General features: G+C 54.0%; 1 protein-coding gene across 9 annotated transcripts in view; it reads right to left on the bottom strand.

The window, feature by feature from the left end:
• Positions 1–260: 260 nt before the first annotated feature.
• Positions 261–27,494, bottom strand: part of SECISBP2 (SECIS binding protein 2) — a 41,286-nt gene continuing 14,052 nt past the window's right edge. For 7 of the 9 annotated variants that reach the window (XM_045469384.1, XM_045469383.1, XM_045469387.1 and 4 more), the window contains 10 exons: positions 26,623–26,745; positions 25,351–25,440; positions 23,812–23,944; positions 9,154–9,317; positions 8,551–8,686; positions 7,133–7,283; positions 6,425–6,645; positions 1,879–2,033; positions 1,477–1,648; positions 261–1,122 (listed from right to left, as the gene is read on the bottom strand). In XM_045469384.1, coding sequence (XP_045325340.1) covers positions 1,019–1,122; positions 1,477–1,648; positions 1,879–2,033; positions 6,425–6,645; positions 7,133–7,283; positions 8,551–8,686; positions 9,154–9,317; positions 23,812–23,944; positions 25,351–25,440; positions 26,623–26,745 — 1,449 coding nt within the window. In that variant the 3' untranslated portion in view covers positions 261–1,018. The remainder of the gene's footprint in view (positions 1,123–1,476; positions 1,649–1,878; positions 2,034–6,424; positions 6,646–7,132; positions 7,284–8,550; positions 8,687–9,153; positions 9,318–23,811; positions 23,945–25,350; positions 25,441–26,622; positions 26,746–27,494) is intronic. The other 2 variants (XM_045469391.1, XM_045469392.1) reach the window with 1 other exon arrangement.

Below are 27,494 nucleotides of genomic sequence, written 5' to 3'. Positions count from 1 at the left end.
GGCTCTCCACAAGCCACTTGCCTCTCGGGTACAGCACGTGACGTGACCGATCTCACCTAAAAGTGTTTGCAAAGCCAACGCGAGCCGTTGCTGAGCTGAGCACCAGCGAAGCCCCGCCTGTGCCGCTTGCTGTGTGACAGGAGAGGAGCAGGGTCCGGGCACACAAACCCCGCCCCGCTCGGGCCCCTGCCATTCAAGCCACAGCGCCGACGGGCGTGGGCCAGGCCGCGGGGGCCCCACGAGCCTGAGCCGGCCAGAGGTGCAGGGCTCTCAAATCATCACTCTTTATTCCAAATAAATACGCCCTCCTACAGGAGAGCACGCGGGCAACATCCTGCTGGCCTCCCAGACAGAAACCACGGTCACAATATGTTCGTTTACGAGAGAAAGAAAGGATTTGTAGATTATCAAAACTGAAATTTAGGAACTTCAATATACATCGCTTCTTTGAAAAATAAAGACAAAAAGGAATAATCCATATCAAGAGGTCACAGATTAAAGAACCAATTTTCCCTCTGAGGCTCATTTTAGCAAATCCTCCAAGTATCCCCACATCTTCCAGCCAGAAAGCCAGGTCCCCAGCAAGTCCCCTGCCTCAAAAGCAGCCCCGCCCCGCCCGGCTACTGCTTTGCGGCCCTGCTGGGTCGGCGGCCAAGAGCAGTGGCCAAGAACAGCGGCCCGGCCGTGACCCCGCGGCTCCTTCCACAAACGAACGTGGCTCAGCTCTGCCACATCGGAGGCGGTCCCTTCACGGCAAAGAACTCCGAGCAGCACACACGTTCCAGTCCTTTCCAGACTCCGCGTGCTCAGAGACCCAAAGCCACGACTTCGGAATTTTTGGAAAGGTTCCCGCCAGCACACCCGAACACCCATCCCCGGGATGCACATCTCAGATTCGCCTCCCAATCGAACAGCCACACAGAACACACGAGGCCAAGAAGAACTGTGAAGAAGGCCCCAGAGTCTTCCGCACCCCCCTTCCTCACCCCAAATACACAACACACCCCGAGGAGTCTTCCTATAAGTTCAGGTTCATCATCTGCGAGGTCGAAGCCTCCAGAGAGTCCTCCAGCTCCAGGGCACCCCGACTGTAGGCTTCTAGGTGTTCTCTCCAGATTTCCACTAGAAGGGAGACAGCGGCACAGCTAAGGGACAGGCTCTTCCGGGAGGCGTGCCGCCCAGGGCTCAGTCCCCACTCGGGCCTGGCATGGACTCCCCCAGCCAGCCATCAGCACACACTGGCCTCGGGACAGCGCTGTCCTCACGGCCACACTCCACTCAGGTGCTTCTGCCCCGAGGTCTGTGTGGGACCAGCTCTCGGGACACCAGGCGGGACCCGAGCCGGCCTTCAGCAGCGGGCCCTGCCACAGGGTGGCTGTGCTGCTGTCCTGGGCGCTCCGCCCATTCCCACCTCCCCCCCCACGTCCCCGCACATCTCCGCCCCCGCCCCCCCCCCCCCCCCCCCCCGGCACTCACTGTAGCGCAGCTCATCTCTCCCGGCGGCAGGAGCAGGGGGGCCCTGCGGGGGCGGGCTGCCCGGGGCGGGGGGCCCAGGCTCCCCCGCCAGCTCCTGGCGTGCGTTCTCCAGCATGGTCTTGTACGCCTGCCGGGCGGCCATCGTCAGCTCCACCATCCTGTGGAACTGGTCCTGGGACGGAAGCAAGGGCACAGGTGACGCCCCCTCCCCACGGGGGGGACTAAGGGTCTCTGCCCGTCGGGGACGGCGCCCTCCCTGGGGAAGCAGGGGGACGGCTGGCGGGGACGCTGGCCACGTGAGGCGTCTCTGAGCAGCGGCGAGCTCAGAGCCGATTCAGAATCGCCGCACGTGCCCTGTGGGCCCCGGGCTCGGGGCTGCCCTGCCGGGGACGCCCGGCTCACCTGGGCCCCGTCGTAGCTGAAGATGCCCACCACGCTGACAGGGACGGCCTTGTTCAAACTGCGCCCCAGAGCCTTGCGGTTGAGAGCGAACACGAAAGGGATGTTCTGCTCGCAGGCATAACCGATGATGGTGTGCAGGGTATCATCCAGCCCGCCTGGTCAGGGACAACAACCGACGGGAAACACGTCACACGCAGCATGGCAGTGACCCTGGTCGCAAAGGGCTTTTTTCTACAGACAGCAACACGGCCCAGCCACTCTCTACTCAAGCGGGCCTGCCCGTCACCGGAACGAGCCGGTCACTGCCAGGGCGTGGCCACCCTCGAGGCAGAGCGCGACTCTCCAAAAGAGGCGCTCCCTCAACGTACTAAAACACGTCTGCGTCGTCATCCTAACGGACGGTGAAGTCTCAGTCTTCTACAAGTGTCTCTGGACCCAGTTCCCACATGGGCGGGGGCCACGCCACCAAGCAATTCTGAGACACCACTGGCTGTGCAAGAATTCCGCCCCTCCCGACACTCTTGCCTGGAGAGCGTGTCAGACCGCACAGGGTGGGTCTGTCCCAGGAGACCCCCCTCCCCCGGGGCCCCACCTCTGGTGCCCGCACACGTCCCTGCGTTCCCCAAGCTCTGGACCAAGGGGCGACACGCTGCGGGGCCCCACACCCTCTCCTTCCATTCTTCTAAGTTGCTAGAGGCTCACAGCGCTCACCCCAGAAAAGCCTTGCTCACGTTTGCCCAGTTTATTAAAGGACGTGACAAAGATCTCGAGTCGCCAGCGCGGGAAGAGACGCACGGGGAGGCCATGCCCACTCCGCGTGCGCCACTACCCCGGCGTCTCCTGTGCACCCCAGTCCGGGCGGGACTGTGTGGAGGCTTCCAGACTAGTCATAGGATCCACTAAGTCATGGGCTCCACCCCCAACCCCTCCCTGGGGGCCAGGGGTAGGGGCCGACTGGGACCCAGGTTCCAACCCTCTCATTTCACGGCTGGCTCTCTTGGCAACCAGCCCCAGCTTGGGCGGGGTCCAAAAATCACCTCATTAACGTAACAAAACACCTTTCTTGTGGTCCTGGGAAACTCCAAGGATGTGGGGAACTGTGAGCCAGAAACCATGGACAAAGGCCAAACAGGAAGGAGAAATCTATTCTGGTCACGTGAACGAGCCAACTGTGCTTAGTGTTCACTCAACACTCACTGTGTCTCAGGCCACTGGTCACCTGTCCCCTGTGTATCAGCTCCCGTGTGCAAGGGACGGGCTGCACCCCACATACAGAGGTCACTGAGGGTCCTACACCAACGGGCGGGCCGCGGGCTGACCAGCCACCCTGCCTCCGAGCGAGGCGCCAAGGACTCTGTGTGCAGGTGACGCGCCCACCACCCCAAAACCTTTACTACAAGACAGTTGCACGGGGGTGTCTGTGCACAAGTCACACACACCTAATGAGTCCTCACGAAGGCCAGCAGTGCCAGCAAGCGTGGGTGTGGACAGCCACCAAAGACCACAGCAGGTAGGACCAGGTTTATCAAGATCTACAGAGCAGCTTCAAGGTGTTCCGGGAACAAAGATCACAAAGGGGCCTGTGCTCTGGGACACAGTGGTCCCGGGACCACACACCACTTCTGTGTTCACCTGAAACTTCTGAAATACTCTCACTACAGTTAGGATTTTTTTTTTTGTTTTTTGAGGAAAAATAACACGACAGAAATATGCAAGTGAGAAGAAGCCTTTTGAAAAAGGGAACTACCGTCAGGCTAGCCTCACCGGGTAGGAGAGCTTGCTGTAATAAGGTGGGTTCCAGAAGCGACCCTACTGTGCGGGACTGAGCGCTGTCGGGGGGAGCACTGTGAAGCAGCGGAAAGAGGACAACTGGGTCGGCCTCTGGAAAGACCCATCTGAAAGGAAATACAGTCTACCTAAACACAAAAATGAAAACGTGGAAGAACTAAGAAAAACGATATAAAAAAACCTTTAATAACCTTGGAGTGCTATGGTTGAGAAATGGCATAAAACCTAGAGCCAATTAAAAAAACAAGAATAAGAAACAACAACATGATAACAACACCCAGGATCCTCGCGTGGCCAAAATGATGTTTTGAAAACAGGCAAATGACAAACCAGGAAAGTACAACTCTTACCCAAGGAGCTTTCCTATTATATAAAAAAGCACACGTCAGTATTAAAAAGATCAACATCCCCAAACACGAGTGGGTGAAGAACATGAGCCAACAGTTCCCAGGAAAGTGCAAAGCTGCCCCCCACCTACACAGAAGGTTCTGGGTGCAGGTGCGTAACCCACACGACCCCCAAATGCACCAGCCCTTTCGTCCTCGAGATGTCCCCACCAGAAAGGACAGCATACAGCACATCCCTGTGCAGCACTAGAGATGTCCAGAAACCACCAGAACATCCCTAAGTCCTGTCCGAGCAACACAAGTGTGTGCAGAGTTACGAGCTGGCTCTCCAGACAGACCATCAAGCTAAAAACCAAGGTGCCAACAGGGCCAGGACCAAATCTCTCTCTCTCTCTTACACACACACACACACACACCCAAATCTCTCTCTCTCTGTCTCACACACACACACACACACACACACACACACACCAAATCTCTCTCTTACACACACACACACACCAAATCTCTCTCTCTCTCTCTTACACACACACGCGCGCGCACGCGCGCAGACACCATCAAGGACACGTCAAATGTGGGAATGGTGGCTCCTCTGGGGGTCGGGAGGAATCTGGAGGGCTTACTCCTCAGAAGAAAGGAGCGCCGGCACCGGGCTGCTGCGGGGTCCTGGCCCAGCTCCTCTGTGCACAGACAGACCCCCGTGTGGAGCACCTAATATCTGCCTGGGGAGAAAACGTTGCCCATGTCCCCCAGCACCCGGCCCCTAGTTATGCAGAACTACTTGATTTTCTTCCGAGAGAAACTTCTTGAAAGCATAGGCTGCTGCGCTGGGAACCTGGTCAATCTGCAACCAGTCTGATAAACATTTAAGCTCCACATCCCTCCATTCTGCCCAGACCCTGGCCCAGATGCATGCGGGGACCAGGGAAGCATGCTCTGGGGGCAGAACCATCCAAGGACTAGCACTTCTGGGCCGACAGGAGGTGAGCGCACAGGATGGGAGGCGGGCGTGCTCCTTAGCCACAACCACAGCGAGCTATTCCCCACTTACTGCTAGAAACTGCAGGGGCCCCCTCTGGCCTGTGTCCCCCACCCCCAGAGCTGACCACAAATGCCAGGGCCCCTCTGGTCCATGTCCCCCACCCCCAGAGCTGACCACAAATGCCAGGGCCCCCCTCTGCCCTGTGTCCCCCACCCCCAGGGCTGACCACAAATGCCGGGGCCCCCTCTGGCCCGTGTCCCCCACCCCCAGGGCTGACCACAAATGCCAGGGCCCCTCTGGTCCATGTCCCCCACCCCCAGAGCTGACCACAAATGCCGGGGCCCCCCTCTGGCCTGTGTCCCCCACCCCCAGAGCTGACCACAAATGCCAGGGCCCCCCTCTGCCCCGTGTCCCCCACCCGCAGGGCTGACCACAAATGCCAGGGCCCCTCTGGTCCATGTCCCCCACCCCCAGAGCTGACCACAAATGCCGGGGCCCCCCTCTGGCCTGTGTCCCCCACCCCCAGAGCTGACCACAAATGCCAGGGCCCCCCTCTGCCCCGTGTCCCCCACCCGCAGGGCTGACCACAAATGCCAGGGCCCCTCTGGTCCATGTCCCCCACCCCCAGAGCTGACCACAAATGCAGGGCCCCTGTGGTCCATGTCCCTGTCCCCCACACCCGGCGTTGACCACAAATGCTATGTGAGCAGCGACACCATGGCCACTGCCCCTTCAAAGGGCTGCTTCTCAGGGGACTCATGGCCAGAGCCACAACTTGGGTTTCCGGAGGGCTCCCCACACACCGCCGTGAGAGGGGCTATGGGGCAGGCACGAGGGGGCTCATGCTGAACACCACCTCCCTCTGTGAGTCAGGCTGGGCACAGGGTGTCCACAACCAGCCGCCCATAAATCCCCTGGGAGGGACACCCCTGGGTGCGGATGGTGAATGGGCTCCCCGGGTGGACGACACCCCACGCGTGTGTTCCACGTGACTCCCCGGGAGAGACTCTGGGACGGTCCGCTGCTCCCAGCCCTCAGTGTCCACGAGAGCGGAGAGCCCCCCCGAGGTGTGACCTCCCAGTGCTCAGACGAGACAACCGAGACGAACAGAACGCTCAGACAACTGCCACTTAAAACTCAAGTTCAGAATCGGCAGACGAAAGGCCCCTTGAGCAAACGCGGCACTCGCACACAGTCCCAGGCCGCCTTACCAAGCTGTCCCTGTAAAGCGACCGCAAGCCGCCGGCTCCCTTTTCCTCGGACACGCAAAGTTCCTTTGGCCTCAAAGCAAAGAGGCCGCAGCCTTGGCGGGAACACAGAGCGGGGCCCCGGGTGGGCAGGTGGCCCCCTGGAAACGGCCCCCGATCACAGGTGGGGAGAAGCCGCCCCGGCCGCGGCCGTGCAGGGACGACACGGCCCAGCTCGTTACCTTTCGACTGAATCTTCTCACAGTTGGGGGAGATGATGATGCACTTCAGCTTCCTGAGCTTCAGGTGCTTGAGCACCTCCCTCAGCCCCAGCACCAGCCGGCGCTTGGTCTTGGCCTTGACCGGATCCTTCTGGTACATCCGGTCTTGGAAGCGCACCAGCTCTCTGAGCAGGTCCGTGACGCAGGCGTCCACCTCCTTGCTCAGCATCTGGCTGCAGTAACTGAAAGAAAGGGGCCGAGGCAGCTGCGGCAACCGCACAGCCCTCCGGGGGCCAAAGACCCGGGGCTCCCGGCCCACTGGGTTTCGTGTCCCCCCTGAGCCCCGGCCACAAGGGACAGAGCCACTGTGCCCGGCTCCCCCGGCAGCCCGCCACTGAGCCCCACGGCACTGCTGCCCCACGGCAGCTGCTGCTCACAAAACCCACACCCCGAGTGTGGACTGTGCCCTGGAAGGAGGCGAGCTCCCGAGAAAGCAGCACGAGACGGAGCCGGCCGCTCCCCGCTCATCCCCCCGCCACGCCAACCTCGACTGCACAGCGCCTCTGCCTTCACACCAGCAGGACAAACACCCCGCAGATCAGGTGGCCGGACGTGGGGTCAGGACGAGGACGGAAACCGGGCCTGGCCCCACGGCCGGGGCACGTCACGACAGGAGGGCCCGGCGCTCAACGCCAGAGCAAGCACCGCCCGCCCCGGACCGTCACTCACTCCCGGAATCTCCGGCTGTGGATCCTGGGGCAGCCAGCGCCGTCGGGGACCAGGCAGAGGCTGTCCGCCTCCTTCTGGGGCTCGGTTCTCGGCGGCTCTTCTGACTTGCGTTGCCCCGTGGGAGTGGGGGCCGCCGACTCCTCCGTCCCCTCTGCGACACCAGAGAAAGAGGCCGTGGCACGCACCTGCGGGCTGGGGTCTCCAGAGCAGCCCCGTCACAACGCCACCGCTGGACGCCACAGCGGGCGGGCCGGTGACGGGACGCGTGCTGACGGCTTGGGAGAAACAGAAGGACCACCTCCTGCTCTGCTCCCTACGCAACCCGACTTAGCCACCGACGATCGCTGGAGGGACACTCCTACAATTTACCATTTTAGCCGTCCTGAGATGGGCAGTTCAGTTGCCAGATTTAATTTTGAAATTTAACCTGAAGTTCGTATCACCCAGTTTTAAATTACCCAGTTCTTGACTCTTCATACTAACGGTTCAGACCGCTTCTTCAGCAAATGACCCTTTGGTGAGATCCAAACTCAAACATCCCAACTACGAGCTTCAAGCTTATGGTCCCCCCGTGACTTCTGGAGACTTCTGAGTACACGGGAGGGGACATGTCACCAGAGGAGTCTGCCCACCAGGACAGCACATGTGACGGACGACGTCTGGGGGGCGGACCCAGAAAAGCCCTGGGAAGCCCGCCTGGCAGAAGGCGTCTAAGGGTGGATGGCAGCGGACCCCCAAGCCCAGAGCCCCTCCAGGCACATGCCGACAGGAGGGGGTGCCCACGTCCTACACACACACGCACGCACGCACACGCACACACATTGCCGGTGCCCCTGCTTCTGGTGACCCCAGAGCGGAAACTCCCTGGACGCCCACCTGCCACGTGGCCTGTGAACACACCCCAGTGCCACGCGGCAGGGGACTACTGCCACAGGCCACAGACACGCCGCGGGCTGGAGGGGCACAGGTGGCAGGATTCCCCTGGAACAAAGTCTGGGCGAGGCCCCGGGCCGAGGGCACGGGGGCTGCTGTGCTTCTGAGCCGGGCGCCGTGCTCGCTCTGTGAGAAGTCCGCGAACCGCAGGCTCACGCTCCGTGTCCTGCTCTGAGCGCGTAGCTCAGTAGAAGCTCCCGAGCGTGTTCTCCACACGGCACCACGACCCACGCTGCTGGGAGAACTGCCCTGCACTTACTGGCGGTCACCGTCACGGCCACTTCAGGTCGCGGGAACCGTTCGAGGACTCACGGAGCGCCCTGGAGGCCTCGCCCCACTCTCCCCAGAGCCTGGAGCGCGGGCGCCAGGCGATGTGTCCGCCCACGGGGGCTCCGACAACGACCCGCCTTCACGACCGGGCTCCCGACGGCTCCATACACGGCCGCCCCCGATGGAACCCGCGGGGCAGCAAACGCGCTCCGTACCTGAGGGCTCGGCTTGTTCCAGGGCCTCGTCGCCACCGCTCTCTCCGTCCAGCGCGGCGTCACTGGCAGGAGCCGGGCTCACGGCGTTTTCTTGGAGACGCTGCTGCTTTCTCTCCTGCCGTTCTTTCAAAATAATCTTTAAAATTAAAGAAGCGATTAAAATACCTACACGCTTGTCCTCTTAAATGAAAAGCTCTCCTGCAAAACACGCCACCCGACGTCAGCTCGCGGACACCGCGCCTCCCCGGGGCCTGCAGAGCCGGGCACGCTGGACCCGGGCCACCCTCCGCCGGCCGCGACAGCCCCAACGGGACCCGTATCCATGGAATCTGAACAGCAGGCAGATGACCCCGGGTGGGGTGAGAAGGAGGACGTCGCGGCCAAGTACTCCCCGCCTGCAGCAGCAGGGGCACCCTGCCGCGTCCCCTCTGCCCTGTCACCCAGGGGGGGACCGCTCTTCAGAGAACCACACACGCCTCTTCACAGGGCACATGCAAGGGGAGTCCACATCCACACGTAAAACGCTAGGAGCCAGAAGACGTAATGCACACACAGGAGAGTCCTAGGTTTTCCCGCGCCCAGTTTCAAATGGCCACCCTGTACCTTCTTCAATGACGTCGGCTTCTTGGCCTTGGGGACCTCCCTCTGCTTCCCCTTCTTCATCAGCGGGGCGCTGGAGTCCAAGGGGTTGTGTGGGGTCTTCACCTGGCTGAAGTGGCCCTTCTTCCCTGACGCGAGGTCTCTGGAGAGAACCGGCACCGCCCCAACTGCCACACGGAGGGGACGCACTCATCAGGCTGCCGCCACACTGCCCGTCCGCCCGTGACCTCCCTCGTCCTCATCAAACGGATGCTCACACAACCCTGTCACGGGCAACGGCTCTCAGGGGAGTTTAGTGTCTTCTGGGGGAGATCCAAAAGAGCCATCAACTGATCTGGGGAGAAGCGTCGTCCTATCCCTGTGATGGCACCTGCACGCTGCCCGGGAGAGGGCAGACTGGGGGTGGGGTGGGCAGACTGGGGGTGGGGTGGGCCCCCACCCGGGAGAGGGCAGACTGGGGGTGGGGTGGGAGAGGGCAGACTGGGGGTGGGGTGGGCCCCCACCCTCCCGACGCTAGGTATTTCCAGACAGCGCGTACTCACGACGGCTCTCCCAGGGAGTGCCTCCCCATTTCCAGCTGACCCTGCCTCTGCAGAAGGGGCCACGGGTTTCCACACATCCCTCCTCCCTCCCTAGCTTATAAGATTCTAGGAATTCTTCTAGCGGATTCTCGAGTTTTCCAGACATAAATACACTCTCCTCAATCCGCTCCTGTGCAGCTGGTGACAAGCGCCCCACCATCCACACAAGATCACGGCCGTGCCTTGCCGTTTCCACTGCGCTTTCCCATCCTGCTCCCCTTCCCAGCTCGTTCTGGCTCCAAGGATACCCTCTCTTCCCTTTCTCTGGGACCATTTCCACACACACACCCCAGAAAAGAGAACGGGACAACACCCCCCACGCCCCCACCATCCAGCGTCAAGGACCCCACTATCTCCCTGCCCTCCTCGGGTCTGGAATGCAGAGGTTACTGGTGTTTTCCCTGGCGGCACGCCGGGTGCCCTGCTTTGGCGTACAACGGGTCTGCACTCCGGCTCCAAGCCACCGCCAGCCCCGCGCAGCTGCTGGGATCTCCGACGCTGTGCTCCCACGGTCAGTTTGAGAGATACACGCAACGAGCCGTTCTTGAACCACCCCCACCCCCCGTGCTGACCCTGCTCACATCCGCTCGCTCTGTCCCTAATGCCACCTCCCAAGGCAGGACCTCCGCCGGGCTCCTGTGACTCCCGCCGCCTGGGCCCCTCCCGTCTGCCCTCTGCCAGGCGACTCTCCACACACGGCACGAGCAGGTTGCCTGGGATCTCTCCCACACGCACAGTGAAGACGCCAACCCCCAGGCCCAAGAGCAGCCACCAAGCGGGACACAACTGTCATGACCGATCACGTCAGCCCCCTCGGACGCGACCAAAGGCTGACAGCGAACGACACAGCTCCACCGGTGCTCCATCGAAGTCCGGTGGGAACAGCACGGTCTGGGGCATCCCGTCCGGGGCGCTCCCATTCTCTCCCTGCCGACAGCTGGCTGCACCAGGGCGGAGGAGCACCCGTGAAAACCTGCAGCTTCACGGTCTCTGCCGGAAGGGGCTGCTGGATTCAGAGCGTGAGCGTTCAGAGAGGTGACCCGGCAGCAGGCCGGGCAGGCAGGCTCGGCGGTGGTCATCTGCGGGCAAGCAGCAGGGCGAGAGCCAGGCCGCCCACGTCCCTGCCGGCAACAGAGCCCTCGTGCGTGTGCAGGCATCACACGAGTCCCAGGGCCCCGAGCCACGGCCGGCCTGAGCACGGCCCGCAAGCGAACACACACCTGTGACCACACGGGCGGAGGCGCCTGTGCGATCTCCACACGTTTGAGCACAACCTCCGGTGTGTGTGCCGTGCAGATGCAGGAGTGACCCCTGGAGCGCCACAGACAGTAGGAACAGGGAAAAGCCACCGAGCTGAGACACCAGCGAGCTCTCAGATTCAGGCCTGCGCAGTTACTAAAAAATCCCCAACGAAACCACTGCCATCACTGCTCTCAGGGGTGGGGGTGGGGGTAGGGGGTGGCGGGATTCAGAATCCCGAGCTGTGACAACATGCTAACTAAAATGTTCACTATTCTCAAGAAATTCTGAGACTTTCAGAAAAGGATGAGAAGAGAAGCCGGGTGAGCGCTGCTAGCTGTGGGACGTGGCCGACGAGGGACTTGAGGCAAATGTGTGAGCACATCTGAAGCCAGGGATTCGACAAATAGAAACCGTAGAGAGGGCCCCGCAGTAGACCTGACACGGCAGAAACGCCAGTGAGGCGAAGAGGAATGAATACAAGCGATTCAGTTCCAAGAAAACACTCAAAGGGATTAAGAAACGCGACCCGACCTGAGGACAGTGGGGCGACGGCCTGCAGACTGATGCACGCATAACGTGGGGTGAGGGAGACGAGAGAAACAGGCCTGAAAGTTCCCGAGCCCGAGGAGAGCATCGGTGCCCAGAGCCAAGGCACAGCCAAGGCAGGGCGCACGGAGACAGATGCACACCGCACGCGCCCGGGCCCAGTGCTGAAGGTCGACCACAGAGAGCAGGGGGACAGCAGCTCACCACAACGGGAGCGGGACCAGGGGCACCTGCCGTCTCGCGGACGACAGTGGAGGCCAGAGCGCGACGGCACCCAGAGCACAGGCACGTGTGTTGGCCAGTCTCCCGGCGCCATTTTTCCAGTCAGATTTGCACCCTGTGTCTCTCTGCAGCAATTCGCACAAGATCTTAATCTTTTTCATCATTGTTACTGCTTGTGGTGATCTGTGACCAGTGATCTTGGGACTTCCCACAGCAACTGTTTGGGGCCCCATGAACCACGTGTGTGTAAGACGCGGAACCTAATGGGTAAGTGTTATGTGCTAACTGCTCTACTGACCGGCCGTTCCCCGGTCTCTGTCCCCTTCCTTGGGCCCCCCCAGGCCCTGAGACACAGCGGCACTGAAATCAAGCCAGCTGACAATCCCGCCAATGGCCTCTGCATGCTCAGCCACAAGAAGGCCCGGTGAAAGCCGAGACCAGCCAAAGCCTAGAGCTCTTGTGACCGCCACGGTGGTTCCTGAAGGGCGCTAACTGCCACTCCAGCGAACGCACGGGCAGTAAGAAAGTAGAAGCGGGAGAGCCTGGGTGGCTAGGCCGGTTAAGCGTCCGACTCCTGATTTCGGTTCACATCACCATCTCACAGTCATGAGATCAAGCCCTGCATCAGGCTCTGTGCTGGGACCTGCTCAAGATTCTCTCTCCCCCCTGCCCCTCCACCACTTGCATGCTCGCCCACCCTTTCTAAATTTTTTTTACTGTTTATTTTTGAGAGCGCGCATGCCCTAGCAGGCTGGCTGAAAACAGGCCTAGGGTATTCGGAAAGGGGGAGGGGCAGAAAGGGAGGGAGACAGAGAATCCGAAGCAGCCTCCAGGCTCTGAGCTGTCAGCACAAAGCCCAACGTGGGGCTCAAACCCATGAACCGAGAGATCGTGACCTGAGCCGAAGTCGGACACTTAACTGACAGAGCCACCCAGGTGCCCCTCTATTTCTTAACAGAAAAAAAAAAAGGGAAAACAGCCTTACTGCTGATGCGGAGAACGTTTTAGTGGTCTGGACAGAAGATGAAACCGGCCACAGCCTTCCCTTCCGAGAAGCCTAACCCAGAGAAGCCTAACCCAGAGCGAGGCCCTGACTCTTCAGTGCCGTGAAGGCTGACAGAGGTGAGGAGCCTGGAGAGGACGAGTCTGAAGCGAGCGGAGGTGGTTTTGGGAGGTCTGAGGAAGGAGGCCGTCGCCCCGACGTGGAAGTGCTGGAAGGGGCAGCTGCGGCAAGTTCTCTAGAGCATCCGGCTGAGGGAATCACGACGGGGGCCACACTCACCAGCAGGTGTTCGGGGCCGAGGCCAGAGCCTCCCATAGGAAGAAGATGCCACCTAGGACTTTCCGTGGCTGGAGAGAAGTCGGCTCCTGGCTTCAAAGCTTCCAAAGACGGGCCGGCCGTCTCATCGGGGCTAATACGGCTCGTGACTTTAAGTTGAAGCCAATGCTCATTGACCATTTGGAAAATCCTAGGGTCTTTTAAGGCTAAATCTTACTTCTGGGGAAGACAGCAGAGTAGGCGGGTCCTAGGCTCACCCCATCCCATGGTGCACCTAGATAACAGCCACGTGAGTGTAAATAACCCAGAAAAGGACCCGAAGACAGGCAGAACAGACTCTCCACAGCTAAATGTATGGAAGAGGCCACATCAAAGATGGTAGGAAGGGTGGAGACACAGCCTGGAGCCAAATGGACCTGTAGGACCGTCCACAGGAGGGAGAAATGCACCAGGTGCAGAGTGGAGAAGAGGAGACCCCACACCAGACACCCAGAACCCACAGTGGGAAGATGAATCACCATACTTGGCTTTGAAAACCGGACAGGTCAAACACTGTGGGTTCTTAAGTCAAGCAGGGCACAGCACCTGAAACGTTAAGAATCAATAACTCTGCGCCGGGAGAACTGGAGGGCTACGGGAGACAGAGACCCACCCTCACAGAGACAGCATGGTAGCCTTGCTAAGATACAGCCTACAAGCAGCAGGCTGAAAACAGGCCTGGGGTATGCGGGAGGAAGATATGTTTACTGATCTCAGAGCATGCGCCGGAGGGGCAGGGATCCTCGGAAGACTTCTCCCAGAACAAAAGAGCTGGCAGGTACCATTTCCCTCCCCGACCCCCCAGCCGAGACACCCAGGAACCTGTGGGAACCAGCACAGAGTGAACGCTCTCCACCTTGCTTGGTAACACTGTGTCCTGCCCACACCCCAGCCCTGCCCTCTCCTGAGGACCGGCCCCCCGGCCCTGGCCTTGGCAGCTTTCTGGGACAGAGCGGCAGGCCCCCTCCCACAGTGGACTGGACCTTGCCAGCACTGTACCCCTCACTCCCATGCTCTTCTGCAGACCTACCCCTGCATCCAGGCCTGCCTCCGGGAGTTTTCCTTGTGCACCGCAGGTCCCCAGTGGCAGCGGACCAGCAGGGACCTTGCTGGTATCAGGAGCTCCGCCCCAGAGCTCTCCTGTCAATCTCCCCCTCCAACGTGCCCTGGGCCCAAGCCCATCCAAACCAGTGCCACAAGCCAGGCAGTGAGCAAGCAATTCCACAAGAGCCCAGCACCACTCCCAAGTGACTCCTGCCCCAGGATAGGGGACAATCACCACACACACCGGTCCGACTGTGGCCCCAGCAGTGGGCAGGGGTCGGACATCTGGTCTGATTGCAGGACCCACCCACCAACACAAGCTTCTCAGGAGACAACACAGGGAAAGCTCCCTGCAGTTTGGTCGGTGCTACCACATTGCTGGCAAACATCCGGTCTGACTCAAGCCTACAGCAGCCCCTGACTGGTGAGCTCACAACACTCACAACACTGTCTGGGACCAAACACTGCCCAAAACAGGCACAGAGAGCCATTGCAGACTGAAGGAAAAAGTGCCTAGGCCACAACAGTAGGGCACATGCAACACATACAGGTGACGTCCCTGAAACGCCAGGCCCTAGGGAACAGGGAACGCTGCACCACAGGGCACTGCAGAACCTCTTCCTCATAAGGCCACGACTTCCAAGAGCAGGAGACACAGCTGACTTTCCTAACACACAGAAACAGAGAATTAGACAAAAAGAGGAGACAGAAGAGTATGTCCCAAAGAAAGAACACAGCAAATTCGGAGCAAGAGAGCTAAACGAAATGGAGTTAAATGATATTCTTGACAGAGATTTAAAGTAATGGTCATAAAAAAAACTCAGTGGACTTGAGAAAAGAGTGGAGGATCTCAGTGACACCCTTGACAAAGAGAGACAAGATGTAAATAAAGAATCAATCAGAGACAAAGAACTTAATAACTGGATTAAAGTGCACGAGATGAATAAACTGTAGACTAGAGGAAGCAGAAGAAAGAACCGATCAGTGACCTGGGGAATGTAACAATGGAAAACGAAAACCATCAAGTAGAAAAGGAGAGAGAAAAAGAATAAAAAACAAAAAAAGACTAAGGGAAGGAACTTAGCAGCACCATCAAGTGTCATAACATTCATATTATAGGAGTCCCAGAAGAGAAAGGAGGGCAGAAAGCTAATTTAAAGAAATAATAGATGAAAACTTCCCAGATCTGGGGAAAGAAACAAAAATCCAGATGCAGGAGGCACAGAGCTCCCCTGCCATACACACAAAATAAACCCAACGAGGTCCACCCCAAAATACTTAGTAACTAAAATGGCAGAGGGGCACTGTGTGTGGCTCAGTCCGTTGAGCGTCTGACTTCGGCTCAGGTCATGATCTCACGGTCCGTGAGTTCGAGCCCCGTGTCGGGGTCTGGGCTGACAGCTCAGAGCCTGGAGCCGCCTTCAGATTCTGTGTCTCCCCCTCTCTCTGCCCCTCCCCTGCTCACACTCTGTCTCTCACTGTCTCTCAAAAATAAATAAATGTATAAAAAACAAAAAACTTAAAATGGCAGAAATTACTGATAAAGGGACAATTTTAAAACCAGTGAGGGAGAAAACAGTTACATACCAGGGAAACCCCATAAGGTCATCAGCTGATTTTTCAGCAGAAGCTCTGCAAGCCAGAAGGGAGTGTGGCACGATCTAGTCAAGATGCTGAAAAGAAAAAACTTGCAGCTGACAACACTCTAGCCAGCAAGGCTGTCATTCAGAATAGAATGAGAGAGATGAAGAGTTTCCCAAACAAACAAAAGTTAAAGGAATTCATCACCACTAACCGAGCCCTACAAGAAATTTTAAAGGGGCCTCTGTAAGTGGAAAGGAAAAACCACATAAGCATGAGTAAGAAAGGCAGGGAGCACAAAAGCAGTAAAATTAAGCGTTATCTATAAAACTCAGTCAAAGAATTCAAAAAATAAAAGGATGTAAACTATGACACCATATATCCAAAACATAGTGGGAAAGGAGTAAAAATTTAGTGCTTTTAGAATGGATTCAAACAAGTGACCAACAACTCAATACAAACTATGTATAAGATTTGATATGGAAACCTAATGACAACCACAAATCAAACACTGGTAACACATATGCAAAAATAAAAAAAAAGAACTCTACATATATCACTAAAGAAAGCCAGCAAACCATGAGAGAAGAGAGCAAGAGAACAGAGACGATCTACAAAAAGAATCATAGAACAAGTAACAAAACGACAACGAATATGTTTCTATAAATAATTACTTTGGATGTAAACGACTAAACGCTCCAGTCAAAAGACATAAGACAGAATGAACTAAAACAAAACAAAACACTTAAATGTTGCCTACAAAAACCTCATTTCAGACCTAAAGCCACATGCGGATTGAAAGGGAAGGGATGGAAGAGTGTTTATCCTGCAAAGAGAAATGAAAAGATAGCCAGCGTAGCAATGCTTTTATCAGACAAAATAAACTTTACAACAAAGACTAAAACAAGAAACAAAGAAGGACACCCTATACTCATAAAGGGGACAATGCAACAAGACAATAACTGTAAACATGTACGCACCCAACATGAAGGTGCCCAAACACAAAGCAGCCACTAAAAAACATAAAGAGAGTAATCAATAGTAACACGTTGATAGTAGGGACTTTAACGCTCCACTTATGGCAATGGGCAGATAATCCAAGCAGGAAATCAGCAAGGAAACAATGGCTTTGAATGACACATTTGACCAGATGGATCCAACAGATATATTTAGAACATTTCATCATAAAACAGAGTGTACACACTTTTCAAAGCGCACATGGAACATTCTCTGGAAGAGATCACAGATTAGGTCACATAACCAGTCTCATTGAATTCAAAAAGAGAGACGTCATTCCATTCATCTTTTCTAACCACGGCACTATGAAACCAAGAATCACAAAGAAAAATTTGGAAAGACCAAAAATAATTGGAGGTTAAACAACATACTACTAAACAATGAATGGGTCAACTAAGAAATCAAAAAGCATGTGGAAACAAATGAAAATGAAAACATGACAGTCCAAAACCTTTGGGATGCAGCAAAAGTGGTTTTAAAAGCAAAGTTTACAGCAACACAGGCCTACCTTAAGAAACAAGAAAAGTCTAAAATAACCTAACCTTACACCTAAAGGAGGTGGAAAAAGAACAAACCAACCCCCCAAACCAGTAGAAGGAAAGAAATCATAAAGATTATAGGAGAAATAAATGATATGGGAACTAAACAAAAAACAAAACAAAACAATAGAACAGATCAATGAAACCAAGAGCTGATTCTTTGCAAAGATCAACAGAAGCGATAAACTTTGAGCCGGACTCATGGAAAAAAAACAGAGGACTGAAATCAACAAAATCAGAAATGAACGAGGAAAAATAACTAACACCAGAGAAACACAGAGGATTATACGAGAATATTATTGAAAATTATATGCCAACAAACTGTACAACCTGGAAGAAAGGATAGATTTCTACTAACATATAACCTCCACTAAACTGAATCAGGAAAAAATACAAAATTTGAACAGACCAATTACTAGCAAGGAAATTGCATCAGTCATCAAAAACCTCCCAACAAACTCAAGTCCAGGACCAGAGGGCCTCATAGGTGGATTCTACCAAGCATTTAAAGAAGAATTAACACCTATTCTTCTCAAACTATTCCAAAATATAAAAGAGGAAGGAAAGCTTCCAAATTCATTCCATGAGGCCAGCATTATCCTGACACCAAAACCAGATAAAGACACTACAATAAGAGAACTGCAGGCCTCCATCACTGATGAACACAGATGCAAAAACCCTCAAGAAAATATGAGCAAACTAAATTCAACAGCACATTAAAAAAAATCATTCACCACGATCAAGTGGGGCTTATTCCTGGGATGTAAGTGGGGCTCAATATTTGCAAATCAATGAATGTGATACATCACATCAACAAGAGAAAGGATAAGAACCATATGATCATTTCAACGAATGCAGAAAAAACATCTGACAAACTACAACCACCATTCATGTTAAAAAGTCTTAACAAAGTAGATCTACAGGAAACACACTTCAGCATAATAAAGGCCACATATGAAAAATCCACAGCTAACATCATCCTCAATGGTGAAAAACTGCGGGCTTTCCCCTAAGGTCAGGAACAAGACAAGGACGTCGGCTTTCACCACTTTTATTCAACAAAGTACTGGAAGTCCCAGACACGTTAATCAGACAACAAAAAGAAAGAAAAGGCTTCCAAACTGTAAGGAAAAAGTCAAAATTTCACTATTTTTAGATATGATACTATATACAGAAAACTCTAAAGACTCCACCAAAAACTACTAGATTCATTTACTGATAAATGAATTCAGTAAAGTCACAGGATACAAAATCAATGTACAGAAATTTGTTGTATTTCTACGCACTAAGAATGACATAGACTAAAGAGAAATTAAGAACAGTCCCATTTACAACTGCGGCAAAGATAATAAAATACCTAGGAATAAAGTTAACCAAGGAGGTGAAAGACACGTACTCTGAAAACTATACAACCCCAGTAGAAGAAACTGAACATAACACACACAAATGGAAAGATATTCATTCCATGCTCATGGGTGGGGAGAACAAATATCGTTAAGACGTGCATACTACCCAAAGCAATCTACAGATTTAATGCAACCCCTATCAAAACATCGAAGCATTTTTCACAGAACTAGAATAACTCTAAAATCTGTATGGAACAACAGAAGACCCGGAATAGCCAAAGCAATCTTAAGAATCAAACTGGAGGTATCATAATCCCAGACTTCAAGCTCTACCACAAAACCGTAGTAATCAAACCAGCACAAAAACGGACATATAAATCAATGGAACAGAATAAAGAAGCTAGAAATAAACCCACAATTGTATGGCCCACGGACCTTCAACAGTGGAGACAAGATTATATAATGGGAAAAAGTCTCTTCAACAAATGGTGCTGGGAAAACTGGACAGTTACACGCAAAGTAATGAAACAACTGCTTTCTCACACCATACACAGAAACAAGTTGAAAACTGATTAAAGACCTAAATTTGAGACCTGAAACCATAAAAATCCCAGAAGAGAGCATAAGCACTAATTTCTCTGACACAGGCTGTAGCAGAATTTTTCTCGATATGTCTCCTGAGATAAGGGAAATACAAACAAAACTACTGAGACTTTATCAAAATAAAAAGCTTCTGCCCAGTGAAGGAAGCAATCAAACTTAAAGACAACCTTCTGAATGGGAGAAGTTACATGCAAATGACATAGGCAATAAAGGATTAGTATCCAAAATACATAAATAACTTACACAACTCAACACCAAAAAAAAAAAAAAAAAAAAACCCAAAACAGAAAAAAACCAAAAGGAGTGCCTGGATGGCTCAGTTGGTTGAGTGTCCAACTTTGGCTCAGGTCATGATCTCAGTCTGTGGGTTTGAGAACCACATCGGGCTCTGTGCTAATAGCTCAAAGCCTGGAGCCTGCTTTGGATTCTGTGCCTTCCTCTCTCTGTCTACCCCTCCCCTGCTCATGCTCTGTCTCTAAAATAAATAAAAGCATTAAAAAAATTTTTAATAAAAAAAAAAAGACAAAATACATGAACAGACACTTCTCCAAAGACGACATTCAGATGGCCAATAGGTGCCTGAAAAGATGCTCAACATCACTAATCATCAGACCTCTAAAAGCCCTCCCTTTGCTCCTGCCCTGTGCCTGCCGCCTACCCTGTTGCCAGCCAAGGCCACACCTCCTGTCTCTAAGAACCTGGGAGTACAATAAACTGTGTTCTCCTGAGCCTCTCCTCTGTCTCCTCCTGTGGCCACACCCGACTCACCATCCCATTAAAAAATACAGAACAAGCCCAAAGCAACTGCCGAGGAAAAGCAGACTTTGCCCACATGTAAAGGTAAAAACAAATTACCAACTTCTACCAAAGCACCTGGGTTGGTCTGAGACACACAGTCAGAGCCCTGCAGACCTTTCCCAAACAGACGAGTTGAGACAAGTAAGGCTCAGGGAGGGCTATCCGAGGGGCAGCGGTCCCGGGCGTTGGTGTGTATGTACCCAGACTGGTGACGGATCCAAGTGTGGATCCTGGTAAGAATGCAACCGCCAGCATCACTGAGACAGTCCAGGAAATTGAAATAGAGGCTGGATGTTCAATGCTGATAAGAAACAAGCCCTCACACCGCTGGAGGATGGCAGAGTGGCCACCATCAGCCAGGGCCGCCACCGAGGTCCCCCGGCGTGCAATGACATAAAGCCTACCGGTTGCTTTCAAACACCTCAGGAAAATAAAAGGTAGGGTCAGAGATGCAACAAGACCGACACAGCGCTGACAAGTGCCAGAGCTGCGTAAGGGGCACGTGGCGGGAGGGTGCACTGCCTTCTCTCCCTTCCGTTATCCTCCACGATAAAAAGTGAAAAACAAGAACCAAACAAAAAATCCTACCGAGTGCTCCTTAAAAACACACACCCCCCAACAGTGATTCTGGCGCCCCTGACACTCAGCCTGAGCCGTGCCCAGAGTCTGTGCCTCCTGCGCACTCCCCACTGGTGGTGCCACGGCTGGCGGTCCTCGGGACGCGGCAGGAAGGAGGGACACTGGATGGGGGACGTGCTGCCTACTGGTGCCTCAACCTCTGAACTTCGGCTGAATTAACTGCATTCAGATATTTTAGGACTGTACGCTGGGCTTTTAGTAAACATCACCATGAAACTAGCACGTAACCGTCCTCCTGCCGTAGCCACAAGAATGCGATTTAGAAATGCTCAGTACATACCACTCAGCAGCCCGTATAAAAACGATCCACAGGGGAGACAGCATTTCCAATTTTCAGCTTCAAAAATATGCCACCTGCACCCCCCACCGCCCCAAGAATGGCTGGAATGAAGACCGACGTGACCAAACGTCGGTGAGAACCAGAACTTTCACACATCACCGGTGAGTGTAAAACACACACAAGCAGTCCGGAAAATGGTCTGGTACGTTCATCAACGAAGTATATCCCTACCACGTGGCCCAGCAATTCCACTCCCAAGAGAATCAAAACCAGATACTCAAATACTGGTTCGTGAACATTCACAGGAGTATCATTCACACAGCCAAAAGGTGGAAACCACCGGCATGTCCGTCGATGGATAAGTGGCTACACCTGTGGCCACTGTACTACAAGTCAGCCACGAAAGCCAGTCGAATGCCGACAGGAACACGGACGAACCCCAGACATGTTTTGCTCCGTGAAAGCCGACCGACACGAAAGGTCACACGATCACACCATTCCGTCTATCGAGCACGTCGGAACAGGCAAATGCACAGAGAAAATGCTAGCTGGTGGCTGCCAGGGGCTGGGGAAATGCAGGGCTGACTGGGTGGGGTCTCCCTCTGGCACGATGGAAACGTGGAACCAGAGAGACGAGGACCACACAACGCTGTGGATGAACTCCACGCCACCAAACTGTGTCCTTTAAAACGCGTTACTTTTGTGGTACCTGAACATCTCCTGAATGAAAAACAAATAGGAATGACAGACACACATATACAACGTGAGTAAATCTCAAAAACAAGCACCCTGACGCACGAAAGAAGCCTTACACGAAGGAGCGTGTACCAAGTCCCTTCACGCGAAGCTCTCGGACGGGAAAAACGATTCCGTGGCAGACCTAGAATCCACACGGGGCTGCCTGGGGCGGCGGCAGGGACGGGCTGGGAGGGGCCGGAGGGAGCTCCCAAGGATGCTGACGGGAGTCTGGGTCCCACAGGTCTGCGTGTGCCAAAACCCTGCAGAGGGCCTACCCAGGATGTGTGCACCGCACCATATGCACGCTTCGCCTCCAAAGAGAAACGACCCATAAACGGAGGCTGAACTCTAGGTGATGACGTGCACGCCCCCACAGGCAGAGGCAACGTCGGCAATGTGCAACTTGGAAACGCAGCAAAAAAACAAAACAAAAACAACACAAAAAAAATGATGGGCGCACGGGCCAGGATCCGCTGGGGTCTCTTTCTTAAAGGGCCAGAGAGTAGACATTTCAGGCCCCTGAGCATCCGAGTGTTGCAATATTTAACCGTCACTTCTAAAGTCATCACGTTTAAGTAACTTGTAAAAATCTAGTCTCTTAACCATTCCGAAACGCACAACCCGGGGCATCAATCACGCGCAGTGTTGCGCGACCATCATCGCTCCCCATTCCCCAAGGATGTTCGTGCCCCCACGGAAAGTCTGTCCCCGCTCAACAGGAAGTCCACATACCCTCAACCCCCACGACCCTCTAATCCACGCTCTGTGTCTTTGTCTACTCCGGATACTTCCCGTACCACGTGCCCTTCGGAGGCTGGCTCGTTTCGTCAGCACACCGTTGTCACGTCCACCCACATGGGCGCGGGTGGCAGGGCCGCCTTCCTTGCCAAGGCTGAGAAGCGGCCACCGGACGCCTGGACCCCACTCTGTAGCCGTCTGCGCGGGTACACACCCGGGGGGTGGGGGCTTCCGCCTTTAACTGTGGTGATAAAGCCGCTACGAACACCGGCTTGCACGCGTCCGAGTCCCTGTTTTCAACTCTTCCGGGGGCACAGAGGAACGGAATTGCCGGGCACGTGACAACCTCCACTTAGCGTTCAGAGGAGCTGCCAGCCGGCTTCCCAAATCAGTCTCGGCATCTCACGTCCCCGGGAGCCCCCATCTCTCGACATCCCCGCCAACGCCTGCTATTTCCCGTGTCTGACTGCGGCGACCACAGCAGGTGTGAGGAGCCAGCTCGCTGAGGCGCTCGCTTGCATTTGTGTGATGACTGATCCTTGGAGCATCTTTTCACGGGTTACTGGTCCCGTGTGGATCTTCTTGTGGAGCCGAGTCAACGCCTCTGCCTGTTTTTCAGCAGGTGTTTATCGCCGAGTTGTAGGAAGAGTTCGTAGATCTTTGGACATCAAACCCTCATCAGATATGTGACTTGCAAACATGGTCTCACGTTCTGCAAGTAAATTATCTTTTCACTTTCTTGAAAATATCCTCTGGTACACAGAAGTCCTTGGTTGGTTTTTATTTACGTGGTCCTGTTCGCCGTCTAATTACGAGTCATGAAACTGACTTTTCTTTTCTTCTAGCATTTTTACGGGTTTAGTTTGCACACTTAGGTCACTGCCCCATTTTGAGGAAAATGATGTATATGGCATGAGGCAGAAGCCCAGTTTTCTGTGGTGTGTAGAAATCCAGCTGTCCCAGCACCATCTTTAAAAGTGTTCCCTGTTCTTTTTTTTTTTTTTAATTTTTTTTTTTTTTTCCAACGTTTATTTATTTTTGGGACAGAGAGAGACAGAGCATGAACGGGGGAGGGGCAGAGAGAGAGGGAGACACAGAATCGGAAACAGGCTCCAGGCTCTGAGCCATCAGCCCAGAGCCCGACACGGGGCTCGAACTCACGGACCGCGAGATCGTGACCTGGCTGAAGTCAGACGCTTAACCGACTGCGCCACCCAGGCGCCCCTAAAAGTGTTCCCTGTTCTTTTAATGAACACATTTGGCCAAAGATTCACCACCCATAGATATGTGGATTTATCTCTGGACTCCCGATCCATCCTGCTGGTTACCTTTCTCCTTATCCCACTACCACGCACTCTGGGTTCTACAGAAATACCTCTGATTACAAGATACAACAGTCACAGAGCAGTCGGGATGATAAAACCCTTACCTGAGAACACCACCGGCTTGGAAGACGCTCTTGCGCTCTGGGCGTGCTGCTTCTTTTCCAAGGCTGCCAGCATCCCCCCCAAATCCAGCTGTACTGGAACCTGGCTCTTCTTTCCACTGTTTTTAAAATTATTCTAAGGAATTAAAAAATCAGAAGTTTATTTAGAATACTACTTTTCACAACCCTTTACTTTGTGACAATCCTCTACAAGATAAAATGAAACAGATTCATAGAGACCATAAAAATCTTCTAAAAATTAAAGAAATCCCAGACGATGCCACATTATATCTTTTTTTGTTTTTTTTTTTAATGTTTATTTTTTGAGAAAGAGACAGAGTATGAGCTGAGGGGAGCAGAGAGAGAGGGAGACAGAAGATCCCAAGCAGGCTCCAGGCTCTGAGCTGTCAGCACAGAGCCCGACACGGGGCTCGAACTCACAAACCGTGAGATCACGACCTGAGTCGAAGTCGGATGCTTAACCGACTGAGCCACCCAGGGGCCCCCCACGTTATCTTTCAGTATTACTGCCACGGTTGTTTATTTCCTCCTTCTCTCAGAGCCCTGGGTTTATATTTAAACCAGCAACATTTCAGTCTACGGCTACACTGTGAATAAGAGTGTATACTTATGGATAAAAAACCAAGACCTGTAGGAAGTCTGGCAACAAAAGTTTGTGTGAGGCTAAGTGACTGGTGTCACTGACTCACCCATCCAGTCTGCAACTGCCCAGGTGAGTCAACTGAATGCCGTGAAGTCATGGGGAGAGGCTTCAAAATACATACAGCAGGTAAGTATTAACTTTAGGCACAGAGTGGGATATACTCAGCAAATGTAAGCTCTGTCTGGAAGACTGCTGCATGCATGCACTCCAGCACCCCCACTGCTGCCATCCTGCCTGGACGAGGGCCCACGTCAGGGGCGAACACAAAGGGCCCCAAAGACCCACTACAGAGACCTCCCCAGGCAGGGATGGAAGGTGACCCAGTTATGACACGGGAATCCCGTTAATTTGCACACGGGCTGAGAATTTTACTTCTCGCAAATGTGAAATTATTCCACCTCAAAAGGCGAAAGGACAATGAAGATGCTGGAGACGAGAGAAGACACCGGCCATGTGCAACCTCTCCATCTAGGTGGCGAATCCCAAGTTCAGCCCTGAATCCACCAGGGTGGGGGCGGGGGGGGGGGGTGTTCAAGGGGACCCAGCTCTTCACTTTGTATGAATCTTAGAGGCTCTCTTATTTTGGTTCCGTTAGACACTGCTGCCTCACAAAGGAATTCTTGTCCCCCCGTACCAGCAGCCTGTGCCCCTCCTTTCTGACACAGCAGTGGCAGTCAGTGACCAAGTCTCGGTACAAAGATGACAAAACATTTGAGCTTAGAGCACGTTTACGTCAACATGCTGGATGTGATTCTCCAATGAAGGAATGAATCACAACAAACCACCTGTCTTGGTACATAAAGAAATCTGGAAAATAAGGTTTAGCCGAGGAAGAAAAGTTCAGCCTGGAGCGGTGACGGGTTCGACCGGAACATTACCTGTGGCTGCTGTCTGGATTGAAGTCGCGGAGATGCCCCTCGGTCCCTGCGCTCGGATGCGGCAGCCAGACTGGGAAAGTCCTCGGTGTCCTGAGCAAACCACACACCCTTTAGCCATCCGCGGACCACAAGCAGCAAGTGTGCCTAGGTGCAAGCCCTTCCTTGCTCACGTCCTTCCGTCTGTAACGAGCCCCACACAAGTCCTCAAGGGCACCCACACCAGCCCCACACTGTCTGACTCTTAGATTTACGGAGCAATGTTGTAATCCTCCCCCCCGCCCCGCCCCGCCCCAGCGGGCAGCAAGCAAGGTCCCGAGGACATGGGGGGCCCCTGACCCCCTGGGCACAGGCTGCAAGCGTGTTGGTCAGTCTAGACTCAGGAGACAGAACCTCCCTGTCTCGTGTGCTGACCCCAAGCTAGAAAATAGGGCAGGGGGCCTCTAACGACGACGTTCCCGCCATTTAAAAGCATCTTGCGTGCTTCTGTTAACATCTCAGCTGAGTCGCAGAAGTTACGTGGGAAACGAGGGCACAAACACACGAGCTCCTCGTTGGCACAAACCAATGCTCTACAGGGTCGTAGGTCTTCAAACGTGCGACCCCAAAGTCCTCGGGGGGATGTTCCAGGAGCCCCGGGAGCCCCTAAGTATGCAGGAAAGTGTCAGGTCTGGCCCTACGCTGGATGCTGAGACACACTTCTGCCAGCGCCAGGAGCCAGGCCACTGAGTCTGGAACTGAGTCAGAAGCCAGCACAACTCCATGCAGGACACAGGCTTTCTTGGGGCGCCACAGGAAAAGAATTTACAGAGCAACGCTGGAAGTTGGATGTAACTCCCTCGGCCAGGGCCCCCGATGGAGTTAGGGCATTCTAACTTTCTCTCCGGAGTAAAGCACACGAGAGTAACACTGCTGGATAGAAAAGCAGACCCCACAAAAGCCAGCGTGTCAAGGCAAGGGAAGACCAGGTGAACGAGATACTGAGGGTAAACGTGAGCCCCGCGGTACACACGCTACCAGACCCCAGGCGGCAGTCCGTGTCTAGACCGCTCGCGCACTCTTGCGCTCGCTGGGCGCCCGTGCCAACTCGGGGACCACGCCGGGCCACCACAGTGAAGGACAAGGGGGACAACTATTTTCTATAGCACTGGGCAAAGACTATTAAAGAAAATAAATAATGGAGACTTTCCCTTCGGAAGCCAGCACGAACCCACGTTTCTATCACAACAGACCCACTGTTACGTCATACGAGGTGAGTCATAAATATAAATGTACTTCAATCCTTGGCGGCTCTTGAATGGTCAAAACTTCGTATTTCGATTTAGACTTTTCTTTCTTTTTCTTATGCTTTCTTGAGGCTTCATTTTGCTCAGGATCGCCACCTTGTGACGCTTTGGACTAGAACAAAAAACAGCAAAAATCATGGGTTTTTAAGACATTCACTAGAGTGCTTACTCCCATGAGTCAGCAAACTTGAGATATCAGGTTGTACGACCACAGGGCAGCTCCGCTCTGAGTTTGGCTCCTCGTCCCTATTTTCCAGAGAGCCAGCGTTCAGCAGAGTAATCGAGGAAAAGAAGTCTGCTGAAATAGTTGTCACATCCGGTTATTTTTAAACTGGTAGAAGTGGACAAACCTACTTTTGAGCCAAAGAAGATGAATGTCTCTAATACCGACTCGAAGTCTTTTCAAACACTCGCGAGCCCCTTCCGGCACCACGGCCCAGTGGTCCCTAAACTACACATCGGAACCCGCTGTGGAGCCTCCGGATGGGACAACTGCCTAGGCCCATCCCACACCGGCTGATGTGACGCCACTGTTCCCACTCCCCCTCAGTCCCTTGGCCTTTCTTCAATCAGGTCAAATGCACCTTGGCCTCAGGGCCTTTGCACTCGCGCCCACACCTGGATGTAGGCTAGGACTGCACCGTCACTCCAGCTCAAGAGCAATGGCATCTCCTCGGAGCCTCTCCCTCTTCTTCCCCTCCGAGGCACTAACAGTACCTGTCTGCACAGTGCTGGACTGTCAGGACGGAAGCGCTAACAGAGCAGGGGCTCCAACAGAGCATCTGGGGTCTGCTTCATCCCCAGCGGGGACTTGGCCTCCAGTGGTACTGAGAAGAAGGTTTACCTACTGACCCACGGGAG

The sequence above is a fragment of the Leopardus geoffroyi genome, chromosome D4 (assembly GCF_018350155.1).
Source record: "Leopardus geoffroyi isolate Oge1 chromosome D4, O.geoffroyi_Oge1_pat1.0, whole genome shotgun sequence".
NCBI lineage: Eukaryota > Metazoa > Chordata > Mammalia > Carnivora > Felidae > Leopardus > Leopardus geoffroyi.
Note: the sequence above shows the minus strand (reverse complement) of the source record. Positions and strands in the feature narration are given on the sequence as shown.